General features: G+C 44.4%; 1 protein-coding gene across 1 annotated transcript in view; it reads left to right on the forward strand.

Moving 5' to 3' along the window:
- LOC104163340 (brain-specific angiogenesis inhibitor 1-like) overlaps positions 1-25,050 on the forward strand; it is a gene marked incomplete at its 5' end in the record, with an annotated part of 68,566 nt that overhangs the window by 18,546 nt on the left and 24,970 nt on the right. Inside the window, 2 exons of the mRNA XM_009702323.1 lie at positions 8,534-8,600; positions 13,312-13,397. Coding sequence (XP_009700625.1) covers positions 8,534-8,600; positions 13,312-13,397 — 153 coding nt within the window. The remainder of the gene's footprint in view (positions 1-8,533; positions 8,601-13,311; positions 13,398-25,050) is intronic.

The following is a 25,050-nucleotide window of genomic DNA, read 5'->3' on the forward strand; positions in this document are numbered from 1 at the left end:
CCTGCTGTTGGCTTTACTGAGAGCCAGAGCTAAACAGAGCTAACTTGCCATCACACACTCAAGCTAACATCTCTGCCCCAAGCAGCGTGGGTGTCACCATGGGCGCTGGTTAAGCGGTCCTTGCCCTGCCTCCGTGTAGCGAGGGGCAAGTGGATGCACACTGCTGCACCAGGTGGATGGCGTGGTAGGTTCATGAGCCATGATGCCGAGCGTAAAATGGTGTTGAGCATCGCTGTAACGAGAGTTACATTTGCACACTGATGCATTTTAAAACATGAAATGAATATTCATGTGAACCAAGCTAGGCAGAGTGCCCCGACAGACTGCAGTGTGTTCACACTTATCCCTGTTTTCCTGCTCGAAAGGCATAAAAGCTCTCGTACATTTATGTATGGGGAGGCCCTTTGTTTTACCGCTCCTCTAGAGCAAAGTCAACGTTACATAGCAGTAATTTCATAGCTGAACTCCAAAACCTGAAGTTGTTCAGACCTAGATTTAACACTATCTAATGCTAAAGGCCTGTAAACAGAATACAGACTTGGATCAAAGCTTGTCCCAGGATGTTTGTTTCTGGCCATTGCAGAAATGTGTGAGGTAGTTGAAAAACTTGGAGCTAGAGCTCAGGACCTGGTTTAGTTTTGTCTCTAGTTAGTATAGGGCACGCACAGGGCATTTCAAATTGGCAGTGGCAGACTTTCAAGGCACAGTGTTTCCATCTTGCAGAAGGAAGGAAAGACATTAGCCACAACACGTCCCTCCTGTGAAGCAGGAGACAAGAGCTGACGTGATACACCACAAGGGACTTCACAGTGTCTTTCAAAGCTTCTTCCAACCCTGCAATTTCTGTATCCTGAGAGCAGTGCATTAGCACCCATTGGTTTTCTTGTGGAGATGGGCATTAAGACAAAGCAGAGCTCTAATATTTAGCTGAGCACAGGACTTGACACTCAACATCATTTTTTTTCTCATCTCACTCACAGTGTTAAAAAAAAACTAACATCCATCTATGGGACATGATCATGAGAGCATTTTGGGGACAGCTGCAACTGTTGAAGTCCCTGCAGTGCTAATCTTGGTGTTACAGACTCCAAAGGCAAAGCTGGTGGAAGGGCGAGTGTGTGAGATGCGCAACATGTCCCTGTGTCACAATGACTGAAACTGTTCATCTGCAGGATATGCCAAGGTGGCCAACTGCAGTGGAACAAGTTAAGAGAGGAAGCTCCAACAGGGTGGTCTACCTAGGCCCTAAGCAAGATTTCACTCAGCTTTGTCCTGTCTTTTTCTTTTGTACGTGGGATGAAGTTATTCTGTAACGTTAAAAACACAACTGAGCATCGGTACGGAGGCCTGCCCCATCAAGATGTGGTAGCAGTCGAAAGGTTGGCCATGTCTCCAAGCTGTAAAGCAGAGAGATCAGAGACAGCGCTAAGTGTGGGAAGGTTGTAGGTAATATTTAGTATTTAACCTTTAGCTGCCCAGTCTGGGCCACCAAGTGGTTAGATGACAAGGGAGAGAGAGGTTCAAATTAAAAATTGAGTATGTACTGCAGAATTTGGACTGTGTCTCTGTTGTTTTCTGAGTGGCAATTCCCCAGCAGCCATTCACTCAGAGGCTTTTATTGCTCAAGACTCTTCTTCTGGAGTTCTATGAACTCTCCATCTGCAATGAGGGGAGGAGGATGCAAGGAGATTTTTCCTTTTTCTTATCTCAACAGCATTTGAAAGGAGATTTTGCAGTTGTTTTTGGAGAACTGCTGGAGTAGCGTCCAGTCTCAAAGAAAGTCTAAGACATAATGGAGGTCTACAGGACCCGCCACTGCTCACCTCCTTGTATTAGGCTGAATGCCTGAATAATAACTCTTCTTTTAGCTGGTACTCCAGGGACTGACTCTGGACCTCCAAATCTTGACAAACTGCTTCCTAAAGCTTGAACTGAGTAATTGAGGTTGTGCTATTGGTACCTGGGAACTCATATCCTTCCCCACAAGAGAGTCCACAAAAATTTTTCTGAGAGCAGTGCCAAGACACAGCAAATTTCCAGGGGTCCTTGTGTACCATTGCATCAAGGCTTCTGTCACCCACAGGTATCTCAGCAGCTTCTGTGTTAATCCCTAAATTAATACTGGTGGGACAGTCTTGATTCCTAACTGTAGTCTTAGTTATCATAGAATCATAGAATTATAGAATGGTTTGATTGGAAGGGACCTTAAAGGTCGATCCTCCTGCCAGGGGCATGGACACCTCCCACCAGACCAGGTTGCTCACAGCCCCATCCAACCTGGCCTTGAACACTTCCAGGGATGGGGCAGCCACAGCTTCTCTGGGCAACCTCTGCCACTGCCTCACCACCCTCACCGGGAAGAATTTCTTCCTGATATCTCACCTAAATCCCCCCTCTTCCAGTTTAAAACCATTGCCCCTTGTCCTGTCACTCCATGCCCTTGTCTAAAGTCCCTCCCCAGCTTTCTTGTAGCCCCTTTAGGTACGGGAAGGCTGCTCTAAGGTCTGCCCGGAGCCTTCTCTTCTCCAGGCTGAACAACCCCAACTCTCCCAGCCTGTCCTCACAGCAGAGGTGCTCCAGCCCTCGGATCATCTCCGTGGCCTCCTCTGGACTCGCTCCAACAGGTCCATGTCCTTCTTGTGCTGAGGACCCCAGAGCTGAAGGCAGTACTGCAGGGGGGTCTCACCAGAGCGGAGCAGAGGGGCAGAATGCCCTCCCTTGTCCTGCTGGCCATGCTGCTTGTGATGCAGCCCAGGATACGGTTATACAAATATACTGGCACTTGCGCTGGGACTGCTTAATTTTGCACATGATCGAGGTGAGAACTGTTGCTGGCAGAGCTGTACGGTGTAGTCAAGAAGGTCTCGGTGAAAGTCAGCTCTTCTCAGGACCAAGACAAAAGCCATCCATCTCACATCTTTGCTGTGGCAGATTCACAAAAGGATCAAATGTTTTGCAAAGAGGTCTTTCGCATTGAACACAAGAGCTGCTGTCAGTCAGGGAAGCACTGCTTAGAAATAGTAGTCTGGAGTTGCTGAGCAATGTTAAACGATTCACTTACTCCCTTCCAGTGGTAATTTTATTTAAGAGATCTGTGAAGAGATCCCTTGGCAAGTACTGGGGAACCTCTTAGTGAAATGCAAATATTTCTGTGCCTTGTAGGCACAATACTAAAAGCGTCTCCACGACACTAATATATTGCTGGAGTTTGCTGTCAGTTCCCCTTCTCGGATATCACTTCACCCTTTCCCTTCCCTTGTTGTCAGCCACCACCTCTGACAGTCTTGGAAAAGCTTCGATTAAGCGCTGTGGCAGGGAGGTCAGGCAGTCAGAAGGGATAAGGACCAGTGCTTGGTGATGTGTGAACACGCCTTCAGAAAGCCTGATGCTCAGAGGGGAAGAGGGGCTGCCAGGGACCTGACATGAACGAAAGCTCTCGTTGCACCAAGTCCTCATCGCTAATTGGAGTGCAGGACTGTCAGCTCCTTTCTTCGGCTGAGCTAGCGGTTGGAAGAGACCCTGGAAAAAATGGTCTCAAAATAAAGATGGAGTGTTGGAGAAAAAGGTCTGGGCAAGGACTGAGATTTGGGAGCCCTCCTGGCTCCCCCTGCCCTCTCCTTGCATTTAGGGAAGTTGCAGCCCTCCAAAGCTTCATTCTTATTCCCTCCCTCCCTAGCTGATTATTCATTTTATTATTACAGCTGCTCAGACAGTTTGTGACAGAGCAACTTGCTATCAGGAAGAAATCAGAATTGATTAAATTAACTCATTACAGGTTTAATTTAGAAATAAATAAGACTCAGGCCTCAGAGAAAAAACAGAATGTCCTGCTTTCAATTTTCAGTTTGTAATACTTTTTTTTTTTTTTTCTTTTCCCAAATGTTCTGTGTTTTGGGGAGAAAAAATAACATTTTTTCGAGTCAGAATAGATACAAAAACATATGAGACCGATCAACAAAATTGAAATGTTTCTGAGAAGGCTTTGTTTCCTGGGAGACTCTGAAAGGCAGCATTGGTTTGCTTCTGATGCAGAATGAAACCGTATTGCTGAGAGTACAGGCACGTAACTGAATTACTGCAGGGTTAGCTGGGTTAAGAGCTTTGAGAAAGTCCTCGCTCCATTGTGGTTGCCTGCTCTTCTCCTGTGGTAAATGCACGGTAGTTTAGTGCTGAAACAGGATTACTTCATTGCACATTTTCTCCAGGGTCCTCCAATGTCAAAGCACGCAAACTTTCCGTGGGGTTGCTGACACTGTGTAAATTTGCATCCTCTCTTGCCCCGAAGTATCTAGCTTATGTGTTCGTGCTCTGAATTGCTGGATTCCCCACAAAAGAGAAATTTCAGCTCCAGTGCTGCTGTAACTGTTCACGACTGTTGCAGAGTCACAGACTGGTTGAGGTGGGAAGGGATCTCTGGAAGCCGTGTGGTCCAGCCACCCTGCTGCTCAAGCAGGGTCACCTAAAGTTGACTGCCCAGGACCATGCCCAGACTGCTTTTGAATGTCTCCAAGGATGGAGAATCCACAGCCCCTCTGCTCATCCTTTGCTAGTGCTTGGTCACTCTCACAGTGAGAAAAATGTTTCCTTCCTGACTTTACGGTCAAACCTGAAAATCCCGATGCAGATACCCTGTGATGCTCAGCTCTGAGGATGGGAGCAGGGTGAGATTTCCCCTGCCTCTCTTTGCTTGTTTTTTTACACCAAGTTTGTCAGTATGGGGATGTCGGTGTGCAGTAAGATCTGCGTGTGAATGTACGGTGCAGTAGAAGCTCTGTGGGGACACCTGGAGCATATTCATACTGTTTACATGAGAGATAGGATTCATCCTGCACTCCAATTAACTATGAGGACTTTAAACTAAAGTTACTGGGGGAGAGGAACCTCAATCCATCCCACTCCTACCAGTTTGATGCCAGTGCTAGCAGCAGATGCCCAGAGCCTGGATAAGGATCACAGGTCAGCAGAGGAGCACCTGAAAAGCAGCACAAAGTAATCCCAGCCACTCCCCAGTAAGTCAGCTTCATCTTAGGTTCAGCTTAAAGTGCCTCTATGCAAATGCTCGTAGCACGGGCAATAAACAAGAGGAGTCAGAAACAAGCACATGCCTGCAGGGCTATGACTTTATGAGTATGACGGAGATGTGGTGGGATGGCTCCTACCACCGGAGTGTTGGAATGGAAGGATACAGGCTCTTTAGGAAGGACAGAGAGGGAAGACAAGGAGGGAGTCTCATCCTCTGTGTCAAAGACCAGCTGGAGTGCATGGGGCTCTGCCTGGGGATGGATGAGGAGCCAACCGAGAGCTTATGGGTCAGGATTAAAGGGAAGGCAGGGACAGGTGACATTATACTGGAGGTCTGCTACAGACCACCTGACCAGGAAGACTGAGCAGATGAGGCCCTCTATAGACAGATAGGAACAGCCTCACATTCACAAGTCCTGGTCCTCATGGGGGACTTCAACCACACCAATATCTATTGGAGGTACAACACAGCAGAGCATAAGCAATCCAGGTGGCTCCTGGAATGTGTTGATGATAACTTCCTTCTCCAAGTGACAGAAGAGCCAACAAGAAGAGGTGCTATGCTGGACCTTGTTCTTATCAACAAGGAGGGGCTGGTGGGGAATGTGAAGCTCAAGGGCAGCCTTGGCTCCAGTGAGCATGAAATGGTGGAGTTCAAGATCCTTAGGGCAGCGAGGAGGGTGCACAGCAAACTCACTAGCCTGGACTTCAGAAGAGCAGATTTTGGCCTCTTCAGGGAGCTGCTTGGTAGAGTAGTGTGGGATAAAGCCCTGGAGGGAAGAGGGGCCCAAGAAAGCTGGTTAATATTCAAGTATCACCTCCTCCAGCTCAGGAGTGATGCATCCCAACCAAGAAGTCGGGCATAAACACCATGCTAGGAGGCCTGCATGGATAAACAAGAAGCTCCTCAACAAACTCAAACACAAAAAGGAAGCCTACAGAGGGTGGAAGCAAGGACGGGTACCGTGGGAGGAATACGGAGAAGTTGTCCAAGCAGCCAAGGATCAGGTTAGGAAAGCTAAAGCCCTGACAGAATTAAATCCGGGACATCAAGGGCAACAATAAAAGCTTCTATAGGTACATTGGTGGTAAAAGGAAGACTAGGGAAAGTGTGGGCCGTCACCGGAAGGAAATGGGAGATTTAGTTACCTGAGGTACAGAGAAGACTGAGAATGACTTTTTTTGCCTCAGTCTTCACCAGCAAGTGCTCCAGTCTCACTGCCCAAGTCTCAGAAGGCAAAGGAAGGGACTGGGAGAATGAAGAACTGCCCATGATAGGAGAAAATCAAGTTTGAGACCATCTAAGGAACCTGAAGCTGCACAAGTCCATGGGACCCGATGAGATGCATCTGCGAGTCCTGAGGAAACGGACAGATGAAGTGGCTAAGCCACTATCCATCATATTTGAGAAGTCATGGCAGTCTGGGGAAGTTCCCACTGATGGGAAAAGGGGAAACGTAACCCTCATTTTGAAAAAGGGAAAAGAAGCCCCAGGGAACTACAGATCAGTGAGTCTCACCTCTGTGCCCGGCAAGATCATGGAGCAGATCCTCCTGGAAACTATGCATACGTGCATGGAAAATAAGGAGATGATTGGTGACAACCAGCGTGGCTTCGCTAAGGGCAAATTGTGCCTGACAAATTTGGTGGCCTTCTGTGATGGGTTTACAGCATTGGTGGATAAGGGAAGAGCAACTGATGTTATCTCCCTGGACTTGTGCAAAGCATTTGACAGTGTCCCCCACAACATCCTTGTCCTTAATTGGAGAGACACGGATTTGATGGATGGACCACTCAATGGGTAAGAAATTGACTGAAAGGTCATACTGAAAGAGTTGTGGTCAACGACTCGACATCCAAGTGAAATCTGGTGATAAGTGATGTTCCTCAGGGGTCGGTATTAGGACCAATGTTAACATCTTTGTTGGTAACATGGACAGTGTGATTGGGTGCACCCTCAGCAAGTTTGCCAATGACACCAAGCTGTGTGGTGTGATCAACACCTTGGAGGGAAGGGATGCCACACAGAAGGGCCTTGACAGGCTTGAGAGGTGGGCCTGTGCAAACCTCATGAAGTTCAACAAGGCCAAGTGCAAGGTCCTGCACATGGCTCGGGGCAATTACAAGCACAAATACAGGCTGGGCAGAGAATGGATTGAGAGCAGCCCTGAGGAGAAGGACTTGGGAGTGCAGGTTGATGAGAAGCTCAACATGACCAAGCAATGTGTGCTTGCAGCCCAGAAAGCCAACTGTATCCTGGGCTACATCAAAAGAAGCATGGCCAGCAGATTGAGGAAGGGGATTCTCCTCGCCTCTACTCTACTCTCGTGAGACCCCACCTGGAGTTGTGCATTCAGCTCTGGGGCCCCCAACACAAGAAGGACATGGACCTGTTGGATTGAGTCCAGAGGAGGCCACGAAGAGGATCAGAGGGCTGGAGAACCTTCCTATGAAGACAGGCTGAGAGAGTTGGGGTTGTTCAGCCTGGAGAAGAGAAGGCGCCAGGGAGACCTCAGAGCAGCCTTCCAGTACCTAAAGGGGGCTACAAGCAAGCTGGTCTACTCTACCAATCCCCCCCCATGGCAGGGGGATTGGAACTGGATGATCTTTAAGGTCCCTTCCAACCTGAACCATTCTATGATTCTATGATGTCTCCATCTGGGTTAGGCACACTGCTTACTTGGATGGTGAAGATCTGGTCAAGGCAGTCAGTGGAGTTCAGGATGTGATTCATCTGACTGAATGTAGATACCTTATCTTGGACTCTTTTGGTTGGATCTCTGCTGAGTAGAAATGGCATCAAGAGTGACTGGGCTGGAGTAGGCACCAATAGTGCAGACAGTAACATTTAGTCAGAAGAACCCCTTCAGTTTGTGTAGGTGTCAGGCAGTTTAGGACCCTAAATTCCACATGTGCTCAGCGGAGAAAGCAGAAGTCCTTCTCAGATTGGATGGTGTGAGAGAGAAGGAGCAAGCTGCTTTCCAGAAGAGGCACCACACACCTCATGTTCAGCTCATTCCTTAAGAGCATCCACTTAAGGAGTGCTGTGAATTCCCACCTCGCTACTGTGTTGTAAAATTTCCCCATGGCAGCAAGCTCAAAGGGAGGATCCAGGAGAAGAAACGTACGGTACTCCTGGACCTGAACCCCTGGCAGGCACTGTGGTTAGCAAATGAGTGAGGGACAATTGCCTGAGTGAGCAGGACAAAAGCATCATCTTGCCAGCAAAGTGATGCAACTTCTTCCAGGACCTGATCTGAAACAGAGCACTATCATTAATTTTGCATGCATTCCTCTGTCAACAATCAAATGCCATTCTGCAGGCAGACCCCCAGGCAAATGAGCTTTTATGCAAGTTGAGGAGAAATGGGAAGCAAAACTTGATTGAGACTTTTTTGCCATGGGGTATCACCTCCCAAGATGAACTCTGCAGACAAAGAGAAGAAGCAAACATGTGCCTGTCAGTGATGCTAGCCACTGGGTAACTTTATTTTCTCTCTTCATTTTCCAGCTGCTGGCTGTCGTTGGAGGGAGGACTTCTCTATGCCTTCGTGGGACCGGCGGCTGCTGTCGTTTTGGTATTTAAGCTTGGCTGAAAGCTTTTTTTTTTTTTTTTTAATTTTCTCTTTATCTTATATCACTTTCCTTGTTCTTTTAACCCGAGAATGCCCCTCTTTATTTCCACTCATGTTTTGAATAGCTTTCTCCTTCAGGAATAATGATCAAAATGTTAGAAGCCAGCAATCTGGGATGGGTTTGGTTCTGAAATATGGTATGCCTCGGCTCTCAGCCTTCCACCTCTGTCCTCTCTGGAGTCCCCTAGACATCTGATTAATGCTTTACCTTGGTTTTGCCCTATCTGGTTGGAAGTGCAGGATGATGGTGGAAAACTCTGACATTAACTCCTGCAGAAGTGGCTGTTACTGGTGCCTCCACAGCCAGCATTTATTCCTGGTCTGTCTCAGATGACCAGTGCATGTGAGCAACTTCCTTGTTTGCAGGTGAAACGAAGGTGTTCAAATCAATGCCTTTGAGACCCTAAAAATGTCATGTTTGCTTCTGGTTCAAAGAGATGGCACGGTTAACGCAAACATTCCTAAACTCTGTCCCACCAGCTCATGCATGGTGGGAGTCTGTTCTACTGTCCCCCCACCCTTGGCTCCAACAAAGCACCAAAGCCAGTCTTGGACAGTTATTACTTGAGTTGAAGGTGTCACTCAAGAGAGACATACCTTTCATCAAGTTTCCCTGCTGTCGAAGCTTCAGTGGCCATGAGAAATCTTGACTGTCAGGATTCAAAGAACTTGAGAACTTCTGGTGCTCTAGGAAATCCCTTCTGCAGCAATTTCAGATGGGTTTAATGCCACATTTGAGCCCCTACATGTAATTGACAGTCTGCACTTTCTCTCCAGCCCAGTGTTTTATCCAGTGGAGGAGCTGTATGTCCTCTAAGGCTCAAGTGCCCTGTAGGGTCCCATAGGAATGAGGTCGTTGACAATTACAATTTGTTTTTCAAATCAGGCTTTGGTTTTGTGCAGTGCCTAGGGGGTTAACTGCCCCACAAGAGGAGCAGGCTTACAGGAGAATAACCACACAAAAGCTCTTGCTGCCTCTATTCTCACTGCTGTCATTGCACATCAAACCACCTTGGTGCTATCGTTTCATCACGATGACAAAGAGACAAGCCAACACTTGCCCCTCCTCTATAACAAAGCAAAGCTTGTATCAGTTAGGGTCTTTCTTTAGCGTAGGGCTGCAACACATAGTTGAGCCTTCAGATAGCAGTCAGCAGAGGGAGGATAAGCAGATGTTCATGCCAGCCAGTCATTAGATCTCTGTAGGCATGTGATAGTTGGATTTCTCTCAGTAATGTAGCTGATGGGGGTCAGAGTCTTCTTTATAGCTGGGATAATTGACAGGAGCATTAAGTGGCTTAGTGCTTTCAGATTAACTAACTCTTTGCCCCAACAGCATAACAGCTGATAGCTCTGGCCCAGTGGTTTGAACGCTCAATAGACAGCAGTGATTAGGAGAGAGGGAGCTTTGGTAGTGCCCAGAGAAGAGAGGGTCAATCTGCTGCCTCAAGCCATCTTGTTTTTGTTGTGCCAACAGCAAGGGAAGTAATCCTTTGGCTTTCCTTAGCATTTTTAGAGTGTGAGAAAAACATACGAGCTTACTTCCATTTAGCATCTCAGTTTTCACTCACCATCAAAGCTGGAAATGGAGATGTCCTTACAGAGAGGTCAACATCTGTAAATGATGATTCATACAGCTCATTTTAGGAAGTGGTAAATCATCTCTGAGCGTGTCTGTCTCTATTCAGTACCTAGAGAGAGAGACCCCACACATCTAATTTACCTGACTCATTGCTGGCTAAAGTGAGAAGTGAATGTTGCCTGAGTTGGTATATATATACACTGAGAAACTTGAGGAAGGAGAAGGAGAAGAAGAAGCATTGAAAGCCTTTTCATAAATGGGAACTTGGGAAACAGAGAAGCTCAATAAGTTGCCCAAATTCACACTGTGACTTTTAGCAGAGCCAGAGGTTGAACACACATTTCTCAGGTGTGCACTGTCCACAAGACTGGACAGCTGTCTCTTCTCCATGTACTTTGTCCTGATTTCAGGTTGACCACGTCAGCGAAGGTGGGAGAGTCCTCCTGGCTTAAGATAAGGACAGTCAGACTCTTCCACAGCTGTACAGGGGATACACAGCTGTGCTGCTCTCAGGACAAGTTTGCTCCAGAGACAATACAGCTGCCGTTGTGCAGGGGTGTACAGAGCAAGGTCGGACTTCAGTCTGTGCCTGAGCTCTTTCTCACCCAAAACTCTGATAAATATGATATATAGATGCCCAAGTGGCTTTACATACAGCTGGCTTGGCTACAGCTGGGCTTGTTACCTATGCCTTAGCCCTGTCCAGGCTAGACTTGTGCTCACTCCTCCCAAGCATTCAAGCATCTCTGTACTTCAGTTCTGTTATCAACATGATTTTTCTATTACCTATGGTAACAGTCTTCCTCCACACCCTCCCTTATTATTCTGCACATTGGAAAAAGGCCTTTGGTTTGGAGAATGTCTTTACTCAAAATCATATTCTTAAGATGGTTGGCCTGCAGCTTCAGCAATATTTGCAACTTGCAGTCAGTCCACTAACGATGGACAGCTGCCAAGGTTTGACCTTTAGTCTTAAAAAGCCTAGCAACCTGAAATGCAGAGCTGTTGCAAGCAGTTTTATTCACCTAGCTCAGGTGAAGCAGCCTGGTGATAATTGTGTGTAGGTTGAAGGCAACGGGTTACTGCAGGGAGAGGCTCGTGGCATGGTGAAGTCAGGACAGAGAGTCATCAGTCATCAGGGACTGGCTATCTCAAGGGCTGAATCTCAGGTTCGTGTCTTTGCTTCTGGATAGCATCCCAGAGATAAGGAAGTAAAGCTATACTGCATGTCATTAAGAGTGGCTATGTTTAGAAGCATGTCCATGTTATATCCCTGACTTTGTAAAGAAATGGAGCCAGGATCAGAGCAGAACAGGATGCTGATCGTGATGATCAATGTACTGGATAAAATAGCTTTTATTTATTAAAACAATTGCAGGGCTGCAGCTGCAGAGCTGCACTTTTTCATCTCCCCTGCTATATATGAATGAGGACACATACTGTTTTGTGGCCAGCCTCAGGAGCAATCCAGCCTGTCACATTTCAACCCCATCTTTCCTACTGCCTTGCTGCACCTTAAAGAGAAGTCTCTCTTGCACTTGCCAGCCTCCAGCACAGTGAAGAAAGATCAGTGAATTGAAAGTGCTCACTCTCCCCAAGCACATAACTAGGGTTTGATTTACTGCTGCTCCTTGGCTGAGTTACTGCATCTGACTTGCCAGTGTTGTTTCTCTAAAACAATACCGTGGTGAGCTCTAGAAATGGACTCGCAGCTGTGGAAAGTAGTCCACTGACCCAGCAGCGGATGCAAAAGGAAATAACTGCTATTTGTGAGATCTTCCATTTATTCCTAGCTGTGGACTCCACATCAATGAGCTGGGTCGTGTCCTGATGAAACCAGCAGTCCAAACTCAGAAAGATTATGCATTCTTGAGGATGATTTAGGCAATTAGATGGAGGCTTGGTATGAGGAGACATCTCCCTTCCTTTGGGTTAGGTGTCATCCTAGATGTCTTTTAGGACCACCTCTCAAGGGTCTATTAAACTCACCAAGACTCTCAGCAAACATGTCGTGTTGCATATCTCAGAATTTGGCCTTAAACATTTCCTTGCAAGTGCCACATGCAAAAGAGCATCTGCAACATCATTCTACCAACACCAGATGTTTCACTGACAGCAAAACCAGGAGAGTGTCACTTTTTTCCACCATCAGCGCTGTGCCTTCATGAAGAGGATGGTGCTCATGTGTCACTAATGTGTTCACATTCAGAGGTTGATGAGATTTGGATGAGGTTTCTAGAAGAGATGCAGCTGGCAGCAGTGAATGCAGTCAGAAAGGCACAGCGAGGAGGTTAGGATCACTTTGCAAGACCTCAGCTCTGTAGAACCTGTGTTTCACCGTGAATATTTATACCTGATTGATGCAGACATCCATGCTGTCACGCTAACAAAGCAGATCGAAGGACTGCATACAGTTGTCTTATCCACTCATTTTTTTTGGAAATTACTACATGGCTAATCTATGTGCTGTGCCATCTGCAGTATCTCCCAAGACATTCCACCATAGTAGCTGATGTTTCTACTTGCTCCAGTGCCCCTCCACCTCTTATTTTGAGAGCAGTGGTGCTGGTTCACCGAGCAAGAACTATGACAAGTTGTCTGCACCACACCACCCCATCCTCTTAATGCTGCTACTTTGGTAGCAGAGACTCCAGAAGGCACTTTTGAAAGTACCCGGTGGCAATCCACTGCTCTCCTCTGTATTGGCCACCTTCTATTTGTATTACTCTGAAAAAATTGTTTTACCTGGAGTTTGCCTTGCTAGACCTCAAGCATGCATCAGGCTTCAAACAGCCCTACAGCAATCTGAGCACTTTACAGTCTTGTCCTGGTTCATGGAGACCTCTTCGATCTGCTGCCAGCTGCATTCTGCTCTCTTGAACTCATTGATGCATGGCCAGGGGAGGTGGGACAGGGTGGAGAGGGGACAGAAGGAGCGGTGGCCTGCAGAAGTGTGACCGTGCTACCTGGGTTTGGGAGACTTGCCAAATGTTGGGTTTTTTTCCTTCTGTGCTACCAAGTTTGACCTCACTTACTTGAGAACAAAATTGTGTGTTGTTTCTCTTTCGACAGGTCAACATGGTTATTGGCATTCTGGTTTTTAACAAACTTGTATCCAAAGATGGAATAACAGATAAGAAACTGAAGGAACGGGCAGGGTATGCCTTATCAATACATCTAAGTAAAGAATGAAAAAAATAACCACCCAAGGTTGTGATCAATAACCAGGCAAGGAATGCAAAGAGATATTGGAGATGCAAACAAAAAGCAAAAGCAGATTTAAACAAAATGAAAGAAAACCCCCAGTTGGTTTAGTCTCTCTGTCTTGTCATTCAGTGCAGCAGAGACAAAAGATCCAAGAAGCAGCAGTGTGTTACTACAGAGGAAGATTAGAAGTTCATCTCTTCGGTAAAATGGCTTCAGCCCAGACTGATGTAACCTCCCAAAGATTAGGGAGAGCAAACCGACTCTGCTCACTAACTCCTAGAGAGAGCAGCTGGATCAGAGAGGGACTCATCATTGCTGAGTGTGGCACGTGGCATGGGTTTTGGAACAGAGAAGTCATGTCTAATGGCTGGCAGGTAGCTGAGGGACAGCAAAGGTACGTCATGATTTTAAGGAAAGGGTCTTTGGAGGTCTATCAGTGAACAGATTAGTAGATAGATGGATATGTAAAGAGGAGGACTGTTAAGTAAAGATAACTCTTCTGCAAGAAAAATTTCTGATGGCACCTGAGGTTCTTTATCTCCTCCACAGCCACCACTCCAACCTCCATCCCTGCAGCCTGGGGCTTGTGTTACCTGGTTTTCTTTGTAGTGTAAATTGAAGAGCTGACTCCACAGTTCTTGTCAGCTTGGTCTCACTAGGGGTTGGCTGGGGCAGCATCTACCACGCAGGGCTCTCTGTTGGGTTACTTCCAAACTCTGTTGACAATGGCTGTTTTGTCGTTGGTTCCAGCAGGAAGAGACCCTCCTTCATCTTCGTTTCTAGAGATGAGTCTGTAGCCTACTCAGACTTTATCCCTGAGCTATGCCATGCCCCAAGTAAAGGACAGAAATGGCATGCTGACATTCTGAGTCAAATCAAATGCACAGGTCAGCTTGGCTGCTGATTAATAATGCTGTACATTATTTTCCGCTGCCTTACTTGGCTTGCTGTTGCAGTCAGAGAAACTATCTCCTTACCTGCTCCTAGGAAAGACGGGGTTGTGTGCTCTCACTTGTCCATTGAGAGCATTTGATTTATCACTGTTGATAACGATCATGTTCTTGAAGGAAGAAGTTGGTTACAAAGAGACAAAGAGAGCAAGAAGTGTCCTGGTTCTTCTGCACCATAGCTACAGGCAGCATCTAAAACCTTGGCAGACTGGTGGAGAAGGTACAGGGTATACCCTACCTATGAAAGTGAAGGGAGCATGGGTACCTGTCACCTTGTTTGCTGCACTCCTGGGCTTCACAGAGAGGATAAGCTGCTTGCTTTATCCACTGCAGTGCTGCAAAAGCCTTGGGCATTAAAATTGGTTCTCAGAGGATAAAGGCAGAAAGTACAGATGAGGTTCAGTATTCCTGTCATTTCACTATCGAGTAGTTCTGCTGGAAGTGATTTTTAATTGAGTGAAGGCAGCAAGACTGAGGGCAGAAGCAAGCTCTTACCCAGCCACAGGAGAAACAGAGGGATCTGTTAAGGTTCATGTTTTATCAGCAGTGTTGACATGGCCAAGCGGCGTGGTCCCTCGGTGCAGCAAAGAGGGGAATCTTGATGCCTGAGCAGTGTCATGGTCATGATAGTAAGAGTAGACTTAAGCAGGTTTGGATGATTAAAGCTATGAGTTGCCGCTGGGTTGAACAGGGACATGAAGGAGCGACCTTGGTGCATTTCTTAAAGCAGCTGCTAACAAGCGAGTGCTTTATTCTGGATGATGCCTTCTTTACAAAGAGAGAACTCAAGAAAACACCTGAACTGCAGGCAGAGTCTGTAGCAAGAGAATTGCACTTGAAAATCAGCGCTGGAATAAATGGTTTATTGGATTAGCAGAGCAGCGAGTTACTGTCTCTCAGTCTCTCCCTCTCTAATCTAAACTGCATACAGAATGACCTTATTTAATACACAGCAGCCGGTTATTGATCACATTCATAGTTGTACTTTGAAAACAAAACCTACAAAGCAAACGCAAAAAAAAAGTTGTTTTTCTGATGTTCTTTATTTTTTCTTTCTTTTCTCTTTTTTTCCCCCTCTTTCGTGTCCGTGTGTGTGTGTGCAGCACTTTTAAGCCTTCTCTGTGCTCAGTGATTTTGTTCTCCTTTCGAAGTGCACCCGCTGAGAGTGCGGAAGCACTTTTGAGAGCGCTGGTGCCCCTTCCCTTTAGCTAGCCGCTTCTGGCCTGGGCTTGGGAACCGTGTTGGAAGGTAGATCTGAAGATAATCAGAATGAGTAACGAACGGCCTTGGAGATGTTTGGATCTGAGGAGATGGTATAAAGAAACATTGTGTTTCCTTTAGCAGAGGCAAGAAGTATGGTTTAGTGTTGCAAAAACATAGGGAAAAAAACAAAAAGAGGAAAAAACCAAAAAAGACCTGTTGAACACTAAGAGGAGCCCGGTACACATACCACAGATCAGTTGGTACAAATAAATCAGTGCTAACAGTTCCCATGAAATAATACCTGAGACACTACAGGTTTTGCCCTACACTTAGCAGAGGAAATTGCTATGATTACTGTTGTCACATCTGTCAGAAAACATTGACTTTCTAATGGCAATGACTTTATAGATCTACCATAAAACCAGGCTGTAGAGAGTTGGGTGTGATTACCTGCAGAGCTGGAGAAATGCACACAACTGCCCCAACTCCTGTCCAGGCATGGGAGAAAACCGTGCAAGTGTCTCCCAGCAGAACAGTCTCCATTTGCGGTCAGCTGCACCGACAGCGTTTGAGCTCTATTGACAGGAGCGCTACTAAAAACAAATGTCTTAATGTCAGACGCAGAAGCCTTTAAAATTAATTTTAAATTTATTCAGCCAGCGTTTATTCCAGAAGCATTTGTGTGCTCATGCAGCCAGGGAAGAAGGATGAGACTATAGGGTATATTCACAAAGGCTAATTTTAGCCTGCTGAGTTTAATCTCCCTAGGTTTCCTCTGTAACTACTGGAGAGAGACGGGAGCCTTGTTTAGTTGTTCCAACTTGCCCCTTAGAGGACCTTCACTTCTTTTATCTCTCTGTTGATTATAGAGAGGACTTCAGAAAGTTTGCCCCAAGATCTTGTATGAAATATTCTCTGCATGACTGTCCTGGCGGGGTGTAACAGAGCTGGATTGTCAGTGCATAGAGAAGAAAGTAATTGGAAAGATATAACTACATTAAAATAGGAACAGATTCGGATCGCCTGTCATCTAGGAATATTCCATGTTGGAAGCAGTGCTCAGGCTCTTTGGACCGTGTGTGGTGTAAAGCACTTCGATAAAAGGTAGCAAAGTCCAGGCTCCAGTGAACACACCAGATGAGTCTGTGAGCTGTTTGTGGATATTTAGGAAGCAGAAAAAGCTAAATTAAATGAACGTATTATTCACTGTGATTATTTCATTAGCTACCCTTTCATACATACAGGCACCAATATAAACCTGCTACGGAAATTCAATATATTAACAACCTCATGTGCCCAACAAGACCAAATTAGATTATAAATGTATCCACATCTGTGCCTACTGCTTACAACTTTCTGCATAAATACACCCAACAGCAGTTACAGTTGTGTGTTATAGTGGTCTTTTGGCCAGTTCTCTGTGATTCAGTGTCATTCATGTTTTTTCTGGTATAGTTTTCCATCAAATTCTTCAAATCAATCTACTTTCTTTTTGCTGCCTATCTCTGCCTCTCTCTGTCTCTCTGCTTATCTGTTCTCTGTGGCTTATAGATCTGGGGATAAGCTGTCTTTTTTTAAGGGTCATGCACTTAATGCCTCTCAAGACCCACTTTATCTTTGATTCAGCCATTGTCCTCACTGGATTTACACCATCCTTCCTGGAAGATATGTATCTATTGACACAGGAGCTAATTTTCTCTGTGTCTGAAGGCTGAAAGTTTCTGTGGGATACCTTAGCCGTTATTCTGGAAAGGAGTAATGGCTTATGTCACTATAACTATTTAAAAGATCAATCAATAGCCACTTGAAAGTGGACCACTAGGACCACTGACAATGCTGTGTTGGTGTTCATGGGATGTCCTTTTTGCAGTGAGACTGAACACAAAACCATAAATGTTGAGAAATGATCTGTCACGTTTCCTAATTTCTCTCCCAAGCAGGGCAGGGCTGTAAAATCCCTGACATTTGGTACCTGCAAACATCACCCCTCACCAGCTGCCCTGCCATCACCCAAGAATGACAGACCTACTGTGGCAGTGATGTTCATGCCTTCTCTGATATCAGGCACTGCATGTAGGTCTGTCGGATGTTTTGCAGACTCCTGCCCATTTTCTAAGCCAGATCTGATGTGGATGTCTATCCATGCAAATCAGATAGTGCACACAAACTAGTAAATTCTGGGAAGAAACTGGGGCAATGCCAAGCTAATGTGGCTTCTGGGCTCCTGAGTAAGAGCTAGCTTGTCAGCTAGGTAGATTCACACACATCAGCTTCTAAAAATCATGAGGACATGCCCTTTAACAGATCCCTGCAGCCCCTTATACCAGCAGCCCACAATGGCCTGGTTCTGTCGTTGATCCCATTCAGAAAAAGTGGGAACAACTAATGTGACTAAGTCTCAGGGTTCATCCCAAAGATGTTTTCCGCTCCAAAACAAGATCTGAGAGAAGAAATGTCTCAAAAGTAGTCAGCCAGTCCGACTCCCTTCAGGGCAGGTTGATGGTCTTACAAAACATCCAAGCTCATGCCTAACTTCAAGGACATAAACAGTCCCATCTGCATGTCCTTCATCAGAGATTAAGCAATCAAAGAGTTGCCTGTCTCCTAGTATTGTCAGCTGCCACGTGAGGATCCTCATCAAGGCGAGGATTAGCACACAAGGCCCAGTGGAGAAAATATATGACTTATCCCTTGTGTTGCTTTAGGAAAGAAGATAAGCACAGTCCCCACAGCCCTACTTCTTGCCTTCTACTGTACAACCCTGCCAACTTTTTTGTTTTGGAGCAAAAAGGCCAGGAGGGATAAGAGCAATTTCTCAAAAACAAACCAAAAGAAGGAGGAGGAGACTGGGAGAGCAGTACTGGTTTCTCTTCCATGGGTGCCAGAGAGAGAGACCCTGAATCTGGCAAAACATTCACCAACACAGTTCCACCCTCTCCAGCGGCACCAACACATCTCTGAATTGAACATTTTTCCCATTTCCCGCATCTGGAGTGGTACAGATGAGAGAGTTTTATTCCTGCCTGTCTTTCATTTCTCTTTTCAAACTGGGTATGGTTGGTTGGTTCCCTTTCTTCTTTCTTCCTTTCTTTTGTTCTTTCTTTCTTTTGGCTTCTCTTTTCCTTTCCTTTCTACGTTTGTGTTCATAAGCAAAGTGTTTTGTTTTGTTTCAGTCTTTTGGTTTTAATTGCAGTCAGATGGCAGTGCCCCTTTACGGCATGACGCTCAAATGTTCCAAGTGTGGAGTAGTTTCTTCTGCTGAAGTTTCGGCCACAGCCACCAGTAACGCCATGTTAGTTCCTCTAATTTCAACTTCTTTTCTTTCTTACTTTCCACTTTCTTTTTTTTTGTTTTTAATTTATTTTATTTCCCTCTTTCATTTCCCTGCACTCACCAACCCTTGTTTGTTTTCTCTCCCCATGTCCCTGCCCACCTCCCCGCATCCCCAACTCTCCCTGACCTCATTCTGTGGGCCATGACTAGTGTAGGGCTCCTGCAACATCCCAGGAGCAAAAGCTGATGGGCTGGGTCCTGAAAAACACTTTATGACATGCCTAAGTTTAAGCATGTGAGCAGCCCATGGAAGACAAAGGGACTCTTCGTTTGTTGCAAATTGGGTATACATTTAATGCCCCCATTTAATTTAGTTCTTGGAGTTACAGACTTAAAGATGTGGTTCCCATTGATTTTGATGATAGACAGGGGCCTCAAACTCCAGCTTTGTCAAATACTTAAGCATGTGCTTGATTTTTTTACTCCAGAGATTGCAGAGCATTGAGCATGATTTAAGTGAGCTGGTGAGTCACTTCCAAGTGTTTTTTTTTCTCTTATAAAAAGATAGAGTTAAGTTTAATACCTCGTAAGGCTGCAGTTCTGATTTGATAAGTGTTGACTGCCTCTTTTGGACCCCTAAAAGCACTTGGAATTGGTTCTCAAAATCTTAAAAGTGTTTCATAGCTCTGAGTTATAAAAGTCAAATGCTGTTAAATCTCTTCTTAGATGTTGCAGGAGTTAGTAAAAAAAAAAATAAATTATGAAAATGCCAGAGCTTTGCTCTGCTGGAGAAATTGTTGCTATTTATATAGTTGGCTTTTTTCCCAAAGGTTAAGGTAGGAGGGAGAGCGAGGAGGGAAGGTTTGTCTTTCTTCCTTCCCTTTTTGAAATTTTATTACCTACATGATTTCCAAGTGATAGAATATTTTGGTTTTGATGTCTAAAGTAATATATGTAAAATATGTGAAAGAAAGTTTTAGATCTACACATTTGCAATTTGAAAACTCCTACCTTTAATTAGTCTAAACAAAAATAGGCAGCTGAGTGCCAAATCTCAACATGTAGAAATATAAAAGAAAATCAAAACACAAGATTTTCTCCCTTTTTTCTGAAAACCGAGCCATTTATATAAAATCCATAAGAGTTTAGGGAAAAATGTCCATTTATGAAACAGAAATGGTCTTTATAAAAAGAAAACATGCAATCACCTCAATTAAGGGCTAGTAGTTTCTATGAGACGCAAAACTAAACAAAATCTCATATATTTTTCAGTGCTGAAATCGTTTACTTATCTTTTACAACAGTGTCCAACTGAGATGGTGAGATGGCATTGGTCCAGACACACGTACCACAAGTCTGAAATTAGCAGGTCACTGCATTTTGGTTTCCTGCAACTGCAGAGGAATGCTAAATCAGCAGAAGCTTTACTACTAATAAACCAGACTTTTAAATAAGAGAGGCTTTCGATTCATAGTAAATTCATTTAAAAAGTAAACCAAACTCAAGTCTTTCTACCATATTGTCTGATATTGGTCTGTCATAAATCACATATTCGGATTCATCTTCAAATCAGAAAAAAAAAAGGGATATGCTTATCCTGCTTTTCTAATTTAAGTGGCTTGATAGAAATGGAGAAATCTTGTAAGAGGGTACGTCTTTTCTTTCCCAACAGATAGAATACCTTAGATGATAAATTCCAGTACTGGTTTTGTTGTTTGTCCTGAAGTGTCCTATGCTCTTGTCCTTGCAAAGGAACCACTGAGTAATACAAGAATTAGTTCACTCAGACCTCATCTATCCTTGTCATTCACTTCATTCTGCAGCTGAACTGTTTCTGTTTTAATTCCTCCAAATCCATTGTAAATGAGGTTGTTAATAAGGCAAAGCCCTGATTATGCTTCATGCCACTGCCACCATTCTGCTGGCCTTCATCCCAGACCTTCGACCAGCTTTGCCGTTCAGTTTTGAAGTCTTGTAATATAAATCAGATGCCATGAGGATTCCTGGCTCCTCTCTGACCGGGAATTAGCCATAGTTGTTTGGTAGAGAGCACATCAAGGATGTTCCTGCCTTGTTCCTGCTGGGGTTGCTCATGCCTTCTCCAGCTTACCTCCCATAGGTTTCAGAGGCTCATTTCTGGGATAGCATGCCATGAAAGGATAGGTCCTTTTGTCCATTTTTCTTGGCTTTTGGAAATCGTAGAAGTTTTGAGCAACTCTTTGTGGTAATATCTGTGTCTAAGAGAGAAGGAATCAGAGAAGGGGATGTGTAACTGAGGGAAAACATGGTAAACCACTGATAGAATAGTAATCATGACAGAAGTGAAAAAATATGCATGGGAAATTGTGCAATTTCTTGACTTGGTACATGATCAAAGGGAAAGCTTTGGATGTCTATGACCTCTTAAGGGTTAGCTAGACTTGATAGGTGTGGGTTAAAAAAAAACTTTCCCTTTGGGTTGTTCTGGAGAAGATGCTGAGCATATCTTGCCATTGGAAGACCTCTGTTGCCACATTTCCTTCAGTTTATTGCTGCCTGTAGGGTAGGGTAGCGTCAGCCTCTGACATACTGCCTTATAATTAATTTGTCTTTGCTACCTGTGAAAATTTTTTGTCTGAGACAGGGAAAATATACCTCGGGGGCATGCCATTTCTTTGTATTTGCTTTGAACGAGGACATCCACTGCAGATATCAGGGATTAGTATTGGATGGATGGATGGATGGATGGACGGATGGATGGAAGGATGGAAGGAATTCCTGCCAGGCAGTGCATTGCAAATACAGACTTTGAAGTTCTGACCATAAGGAAGAGACTGGCCCAAGACTAAAGCCCTGGCACAGTGTATTCTTCTTGCAGGCAACTCTTGCAGACATCATCACTCTTATGTCATCAGAAGCTCACGTGTCAAATCTCCCATCTCAGTGATTTGCTTCTCTTCTTGACTCAAAGTCTTTCACGGAAGTCTTAGATGTCAAATTTTCTGTCTGTATTGTGATTCCAGGTCTAATGTGAATCAATATTTACATGCATGGCTGGTTTTGTGAAGGAAACTGTTCCTCAGAAGAGTGTTGTTCTCATAGTTCAAGGAATTTGAATACTACAGGTCCTTGCTTGGACTGTCAAAGAACAGCTTCTATTATTATGGGTGAATAATCAAGCAGTCTGTCCATAGCTACTTCATTACCTGCCTGTCTCATTTAGAGGTATTTGATTTGCTGTTCCCCTAATTGTATAGTTCAGATTGCAGCAACTGAGAGAAGAATCGCCTTTTGGAGAAAATGGAAATAATATATTGTGTTTCTATGTTGTCTGTGCATGGGAAGAAGATGCACAATGCCCCCTCATTTCTACTTACAGATTTCCTATGTTTGTTATATGGAAATTGAGTTAAAGGGAGTTTCTCTGAAACTGTCCCTAAAATTGGGGTAACACTCTTGCTTTTAGGAGGAATACAAGTTAGAGAAGGGATAAAACACAAGAGAACAAATAAAGTAAATCCTTGTACTGTGGTTTTCCTGTAGCAGAACTGCTGTGAGGCAGGAATAGCACACTCATCAGAATAGTGGAGCAGCATGTGCCCCTCTGTACAGCATGTAAGGAGCCATCCATTGCCTTATGTGTTGGGTCCACCTATCATCTCCCTTTTCAGAGCTCCTCTCCAGGAGATGCTTTCTGAACTGTAAAGTTATTTTTCCTTCTACTGCTTCTTTAGCTTATGGTACTGGATGCTCTGTCTGTGTTGAGTAATGAGAAGAATTGATCACTTACCTCTCTATAATGGCCCTTTACATCTTTGTTGGCATGTACTCTGTGTCCCCCTGCATTTGCCTTTTGTCAGGGTGCAGGCCTCTTAATCTTTCTTCATGTAGATCTTTGTTTCCAAACCCATTTTTTTTCTCTTTCTATTGCTATCCTCTAAGTGCCATCAGTTTATCCTGCTTCTTTTGCAAAGATGAAGACTCTCAAGGCTGCCAGCTGTCTGAAGAACAAAACCACAACTAGTTTTTTGCATTTTGACCAAAGACCATCATCTGCTTGCTGCCAGACCTGGGTCTGCTATGTCCTTCTATAAGGCTAAGTCTTTGCCATGCTAGATAAAGCTGTGGACAATGTTGTCATGTCATCACACGTCATTGTAATTATATTTGGTTGTACAGTGCAGTAGCATTGCCATATACCAAAGTAACGCCGTTCCTCTGCAATGCAACAATAGCGTGGAGTGGTGGGGAGGAACAACGTGACATCACAACTGTACTGCTGAATAACATTGTCGTGTCATAGTCATCACACAATAAACCAGCATTGTGCTTCCAAGGATCTTCCCTTGATATTGCTGTCACTCATCATGAGTGCTGTCATGTATGGCACAAATAAGAGGATCTGCCAGCTAATTCCTTTGTCTCAAGCAATAAAAATCCTGGATTCATTGATCATAGATAATCCATAATGAAGAGTCATTAGCCAATCACAATGTCATTATATAACAAATAGTTTCATTTCACATCAAGTAGCACCACAACATGAAGTTTCTTAGGTCCTATCAGTTATTCTGAAACCTTTTAAGGATGCGTAGTACCTCCTAAAAAAGGGACAGATGGAAAGGTGGCATAAGTATGAGTGCTGCTATCAATTCAGCTCACAGCAAGTAGAATTAAGGGCAATGTCACAGGAAATCCACTTATCTTCCCCTGAGTTTTCTTCTGAAATCCCAGTCTTGATATGATTTTTTAAAAAAATGTAATTTTTTTAATTTTAATATTTCAAAAGCTAAGCAGAGCTCTGAAAGTGAAATGAGTAAGTTACATTCCTATGACCTGTTGCCACCTACTGCCCGAGAACAGAGATTATGCATTAAGTGTCAAGCAGCATTTCCATAACATTTGTAAGGGATGAGTATTGTTGAGAAGGCATCTGCAAGGTGAATCACAATGAGAGATGAAAGGGCATAACCTTAGCTGGTGTAAGTCAGCACAACTCACTTGGGAAAATCCTGATTTACTCCAGGTGAATATGTGGTGTAATACTGTTTTCATCATCTGAGTTGGAAGGGCAGAGATTGAAATGGTGATTTAAGGTTGCTTATGTTCGGAGCAATAGTGAAGTCCGTCAGGACGTCTCGACTCAGAAGAAAGTCGAATAGTTTGCCCATATGGAGACACACAGAGCAAGGGGCTGGGAAGGACTCACTGAGTCCTGCCTGAAGACAGCAGGAGCTCTGAAGGGAGCCCACTGTGGTTATGGATCATTGCATCTGTGCTCTGGATAGCAAGTAGGCAAGCAGTGCCTTTTTAAAGCAGGGTGCCTGCATAATTTTTTTATGCAAGTTTTGAAGCCAGTGGATTGAAATCTAACCATTTGCTAAAGAGAAACATAATTTACCTCCTCAGCAGCATCCCTTATGACCCCAAATCCATATCTAAATCTTGGATCCAGATCCAAATCATTGTCAATCTGATGTTGCAGTTCTTTTCAAGAATGGAAAACCCATCCAAATTTAGATGACTGTTTCAGACCCGTACTTACAGGTCAGATCCATTCTCAGATATGGTTGCCAGGTTTCTTGTTTGCACGTTGGTGGTAGGAACGTACACATGTGTGTGTATTAAGAGTATGCAGGAAGACCAGATAATTCCAAGAAGCAGTGTTGTCTGGTACAGACCTTTTCTAGCAGCCTCTATTGATTTTGCTGGTTTCCAGCAATCACAATTGCAAGTTGCTGCTGGAATGACTTCATCTACCAAGTTATACATCAGGCATGCTGTGTTTGCTGATACTTGCATGGAAGACACATCTAGAGTGGCATGTTACAGAGCAAGCCTTATCTTTCCATTTGGCTTCCCTGCCTCTCTGATTTTTTTGCTGCACTCAGTGCTTAGCCAGTTTTATTAATGCACCACTGCAAATAATAGCAAAGAGAGATTTCAGTATAATGAGGCAGATTTCAGAGGGCTGAGGGAGAAGTGGAATAAAAACTTCTGTTTAGGAGTTGTTTGGTTGAGGGCTGTCTGGTTGCTGCTTTTTTCTTTTTTTTTTTTTTAAAAAAAAAAAACATTTTGAAGTTATAGTTCATATTGGATGTTCAAAAACATTCAGTTTGTCATCCTGTATAAAATTACAAGGTATCAGATTATGTCATGGCCTTTACCTTACATGGAAGTCTCATAATGCTTAATTGAA

Source organism: Cariama cristata, unplaced genomic scaffold (assembly GCF_000690535.1).
Source record: "Cariama cristata isolate BGI_N322 unplaced genomic scaffold, ASM69053v1 scaffold1066, whole genome shotgun sequence".
Taxonomy (NCBI): Eukaryota; Metazoa; Chordata; class Aves; order Cariamiformes; family Cariamidae; genus Cariama; species Cariama cristata.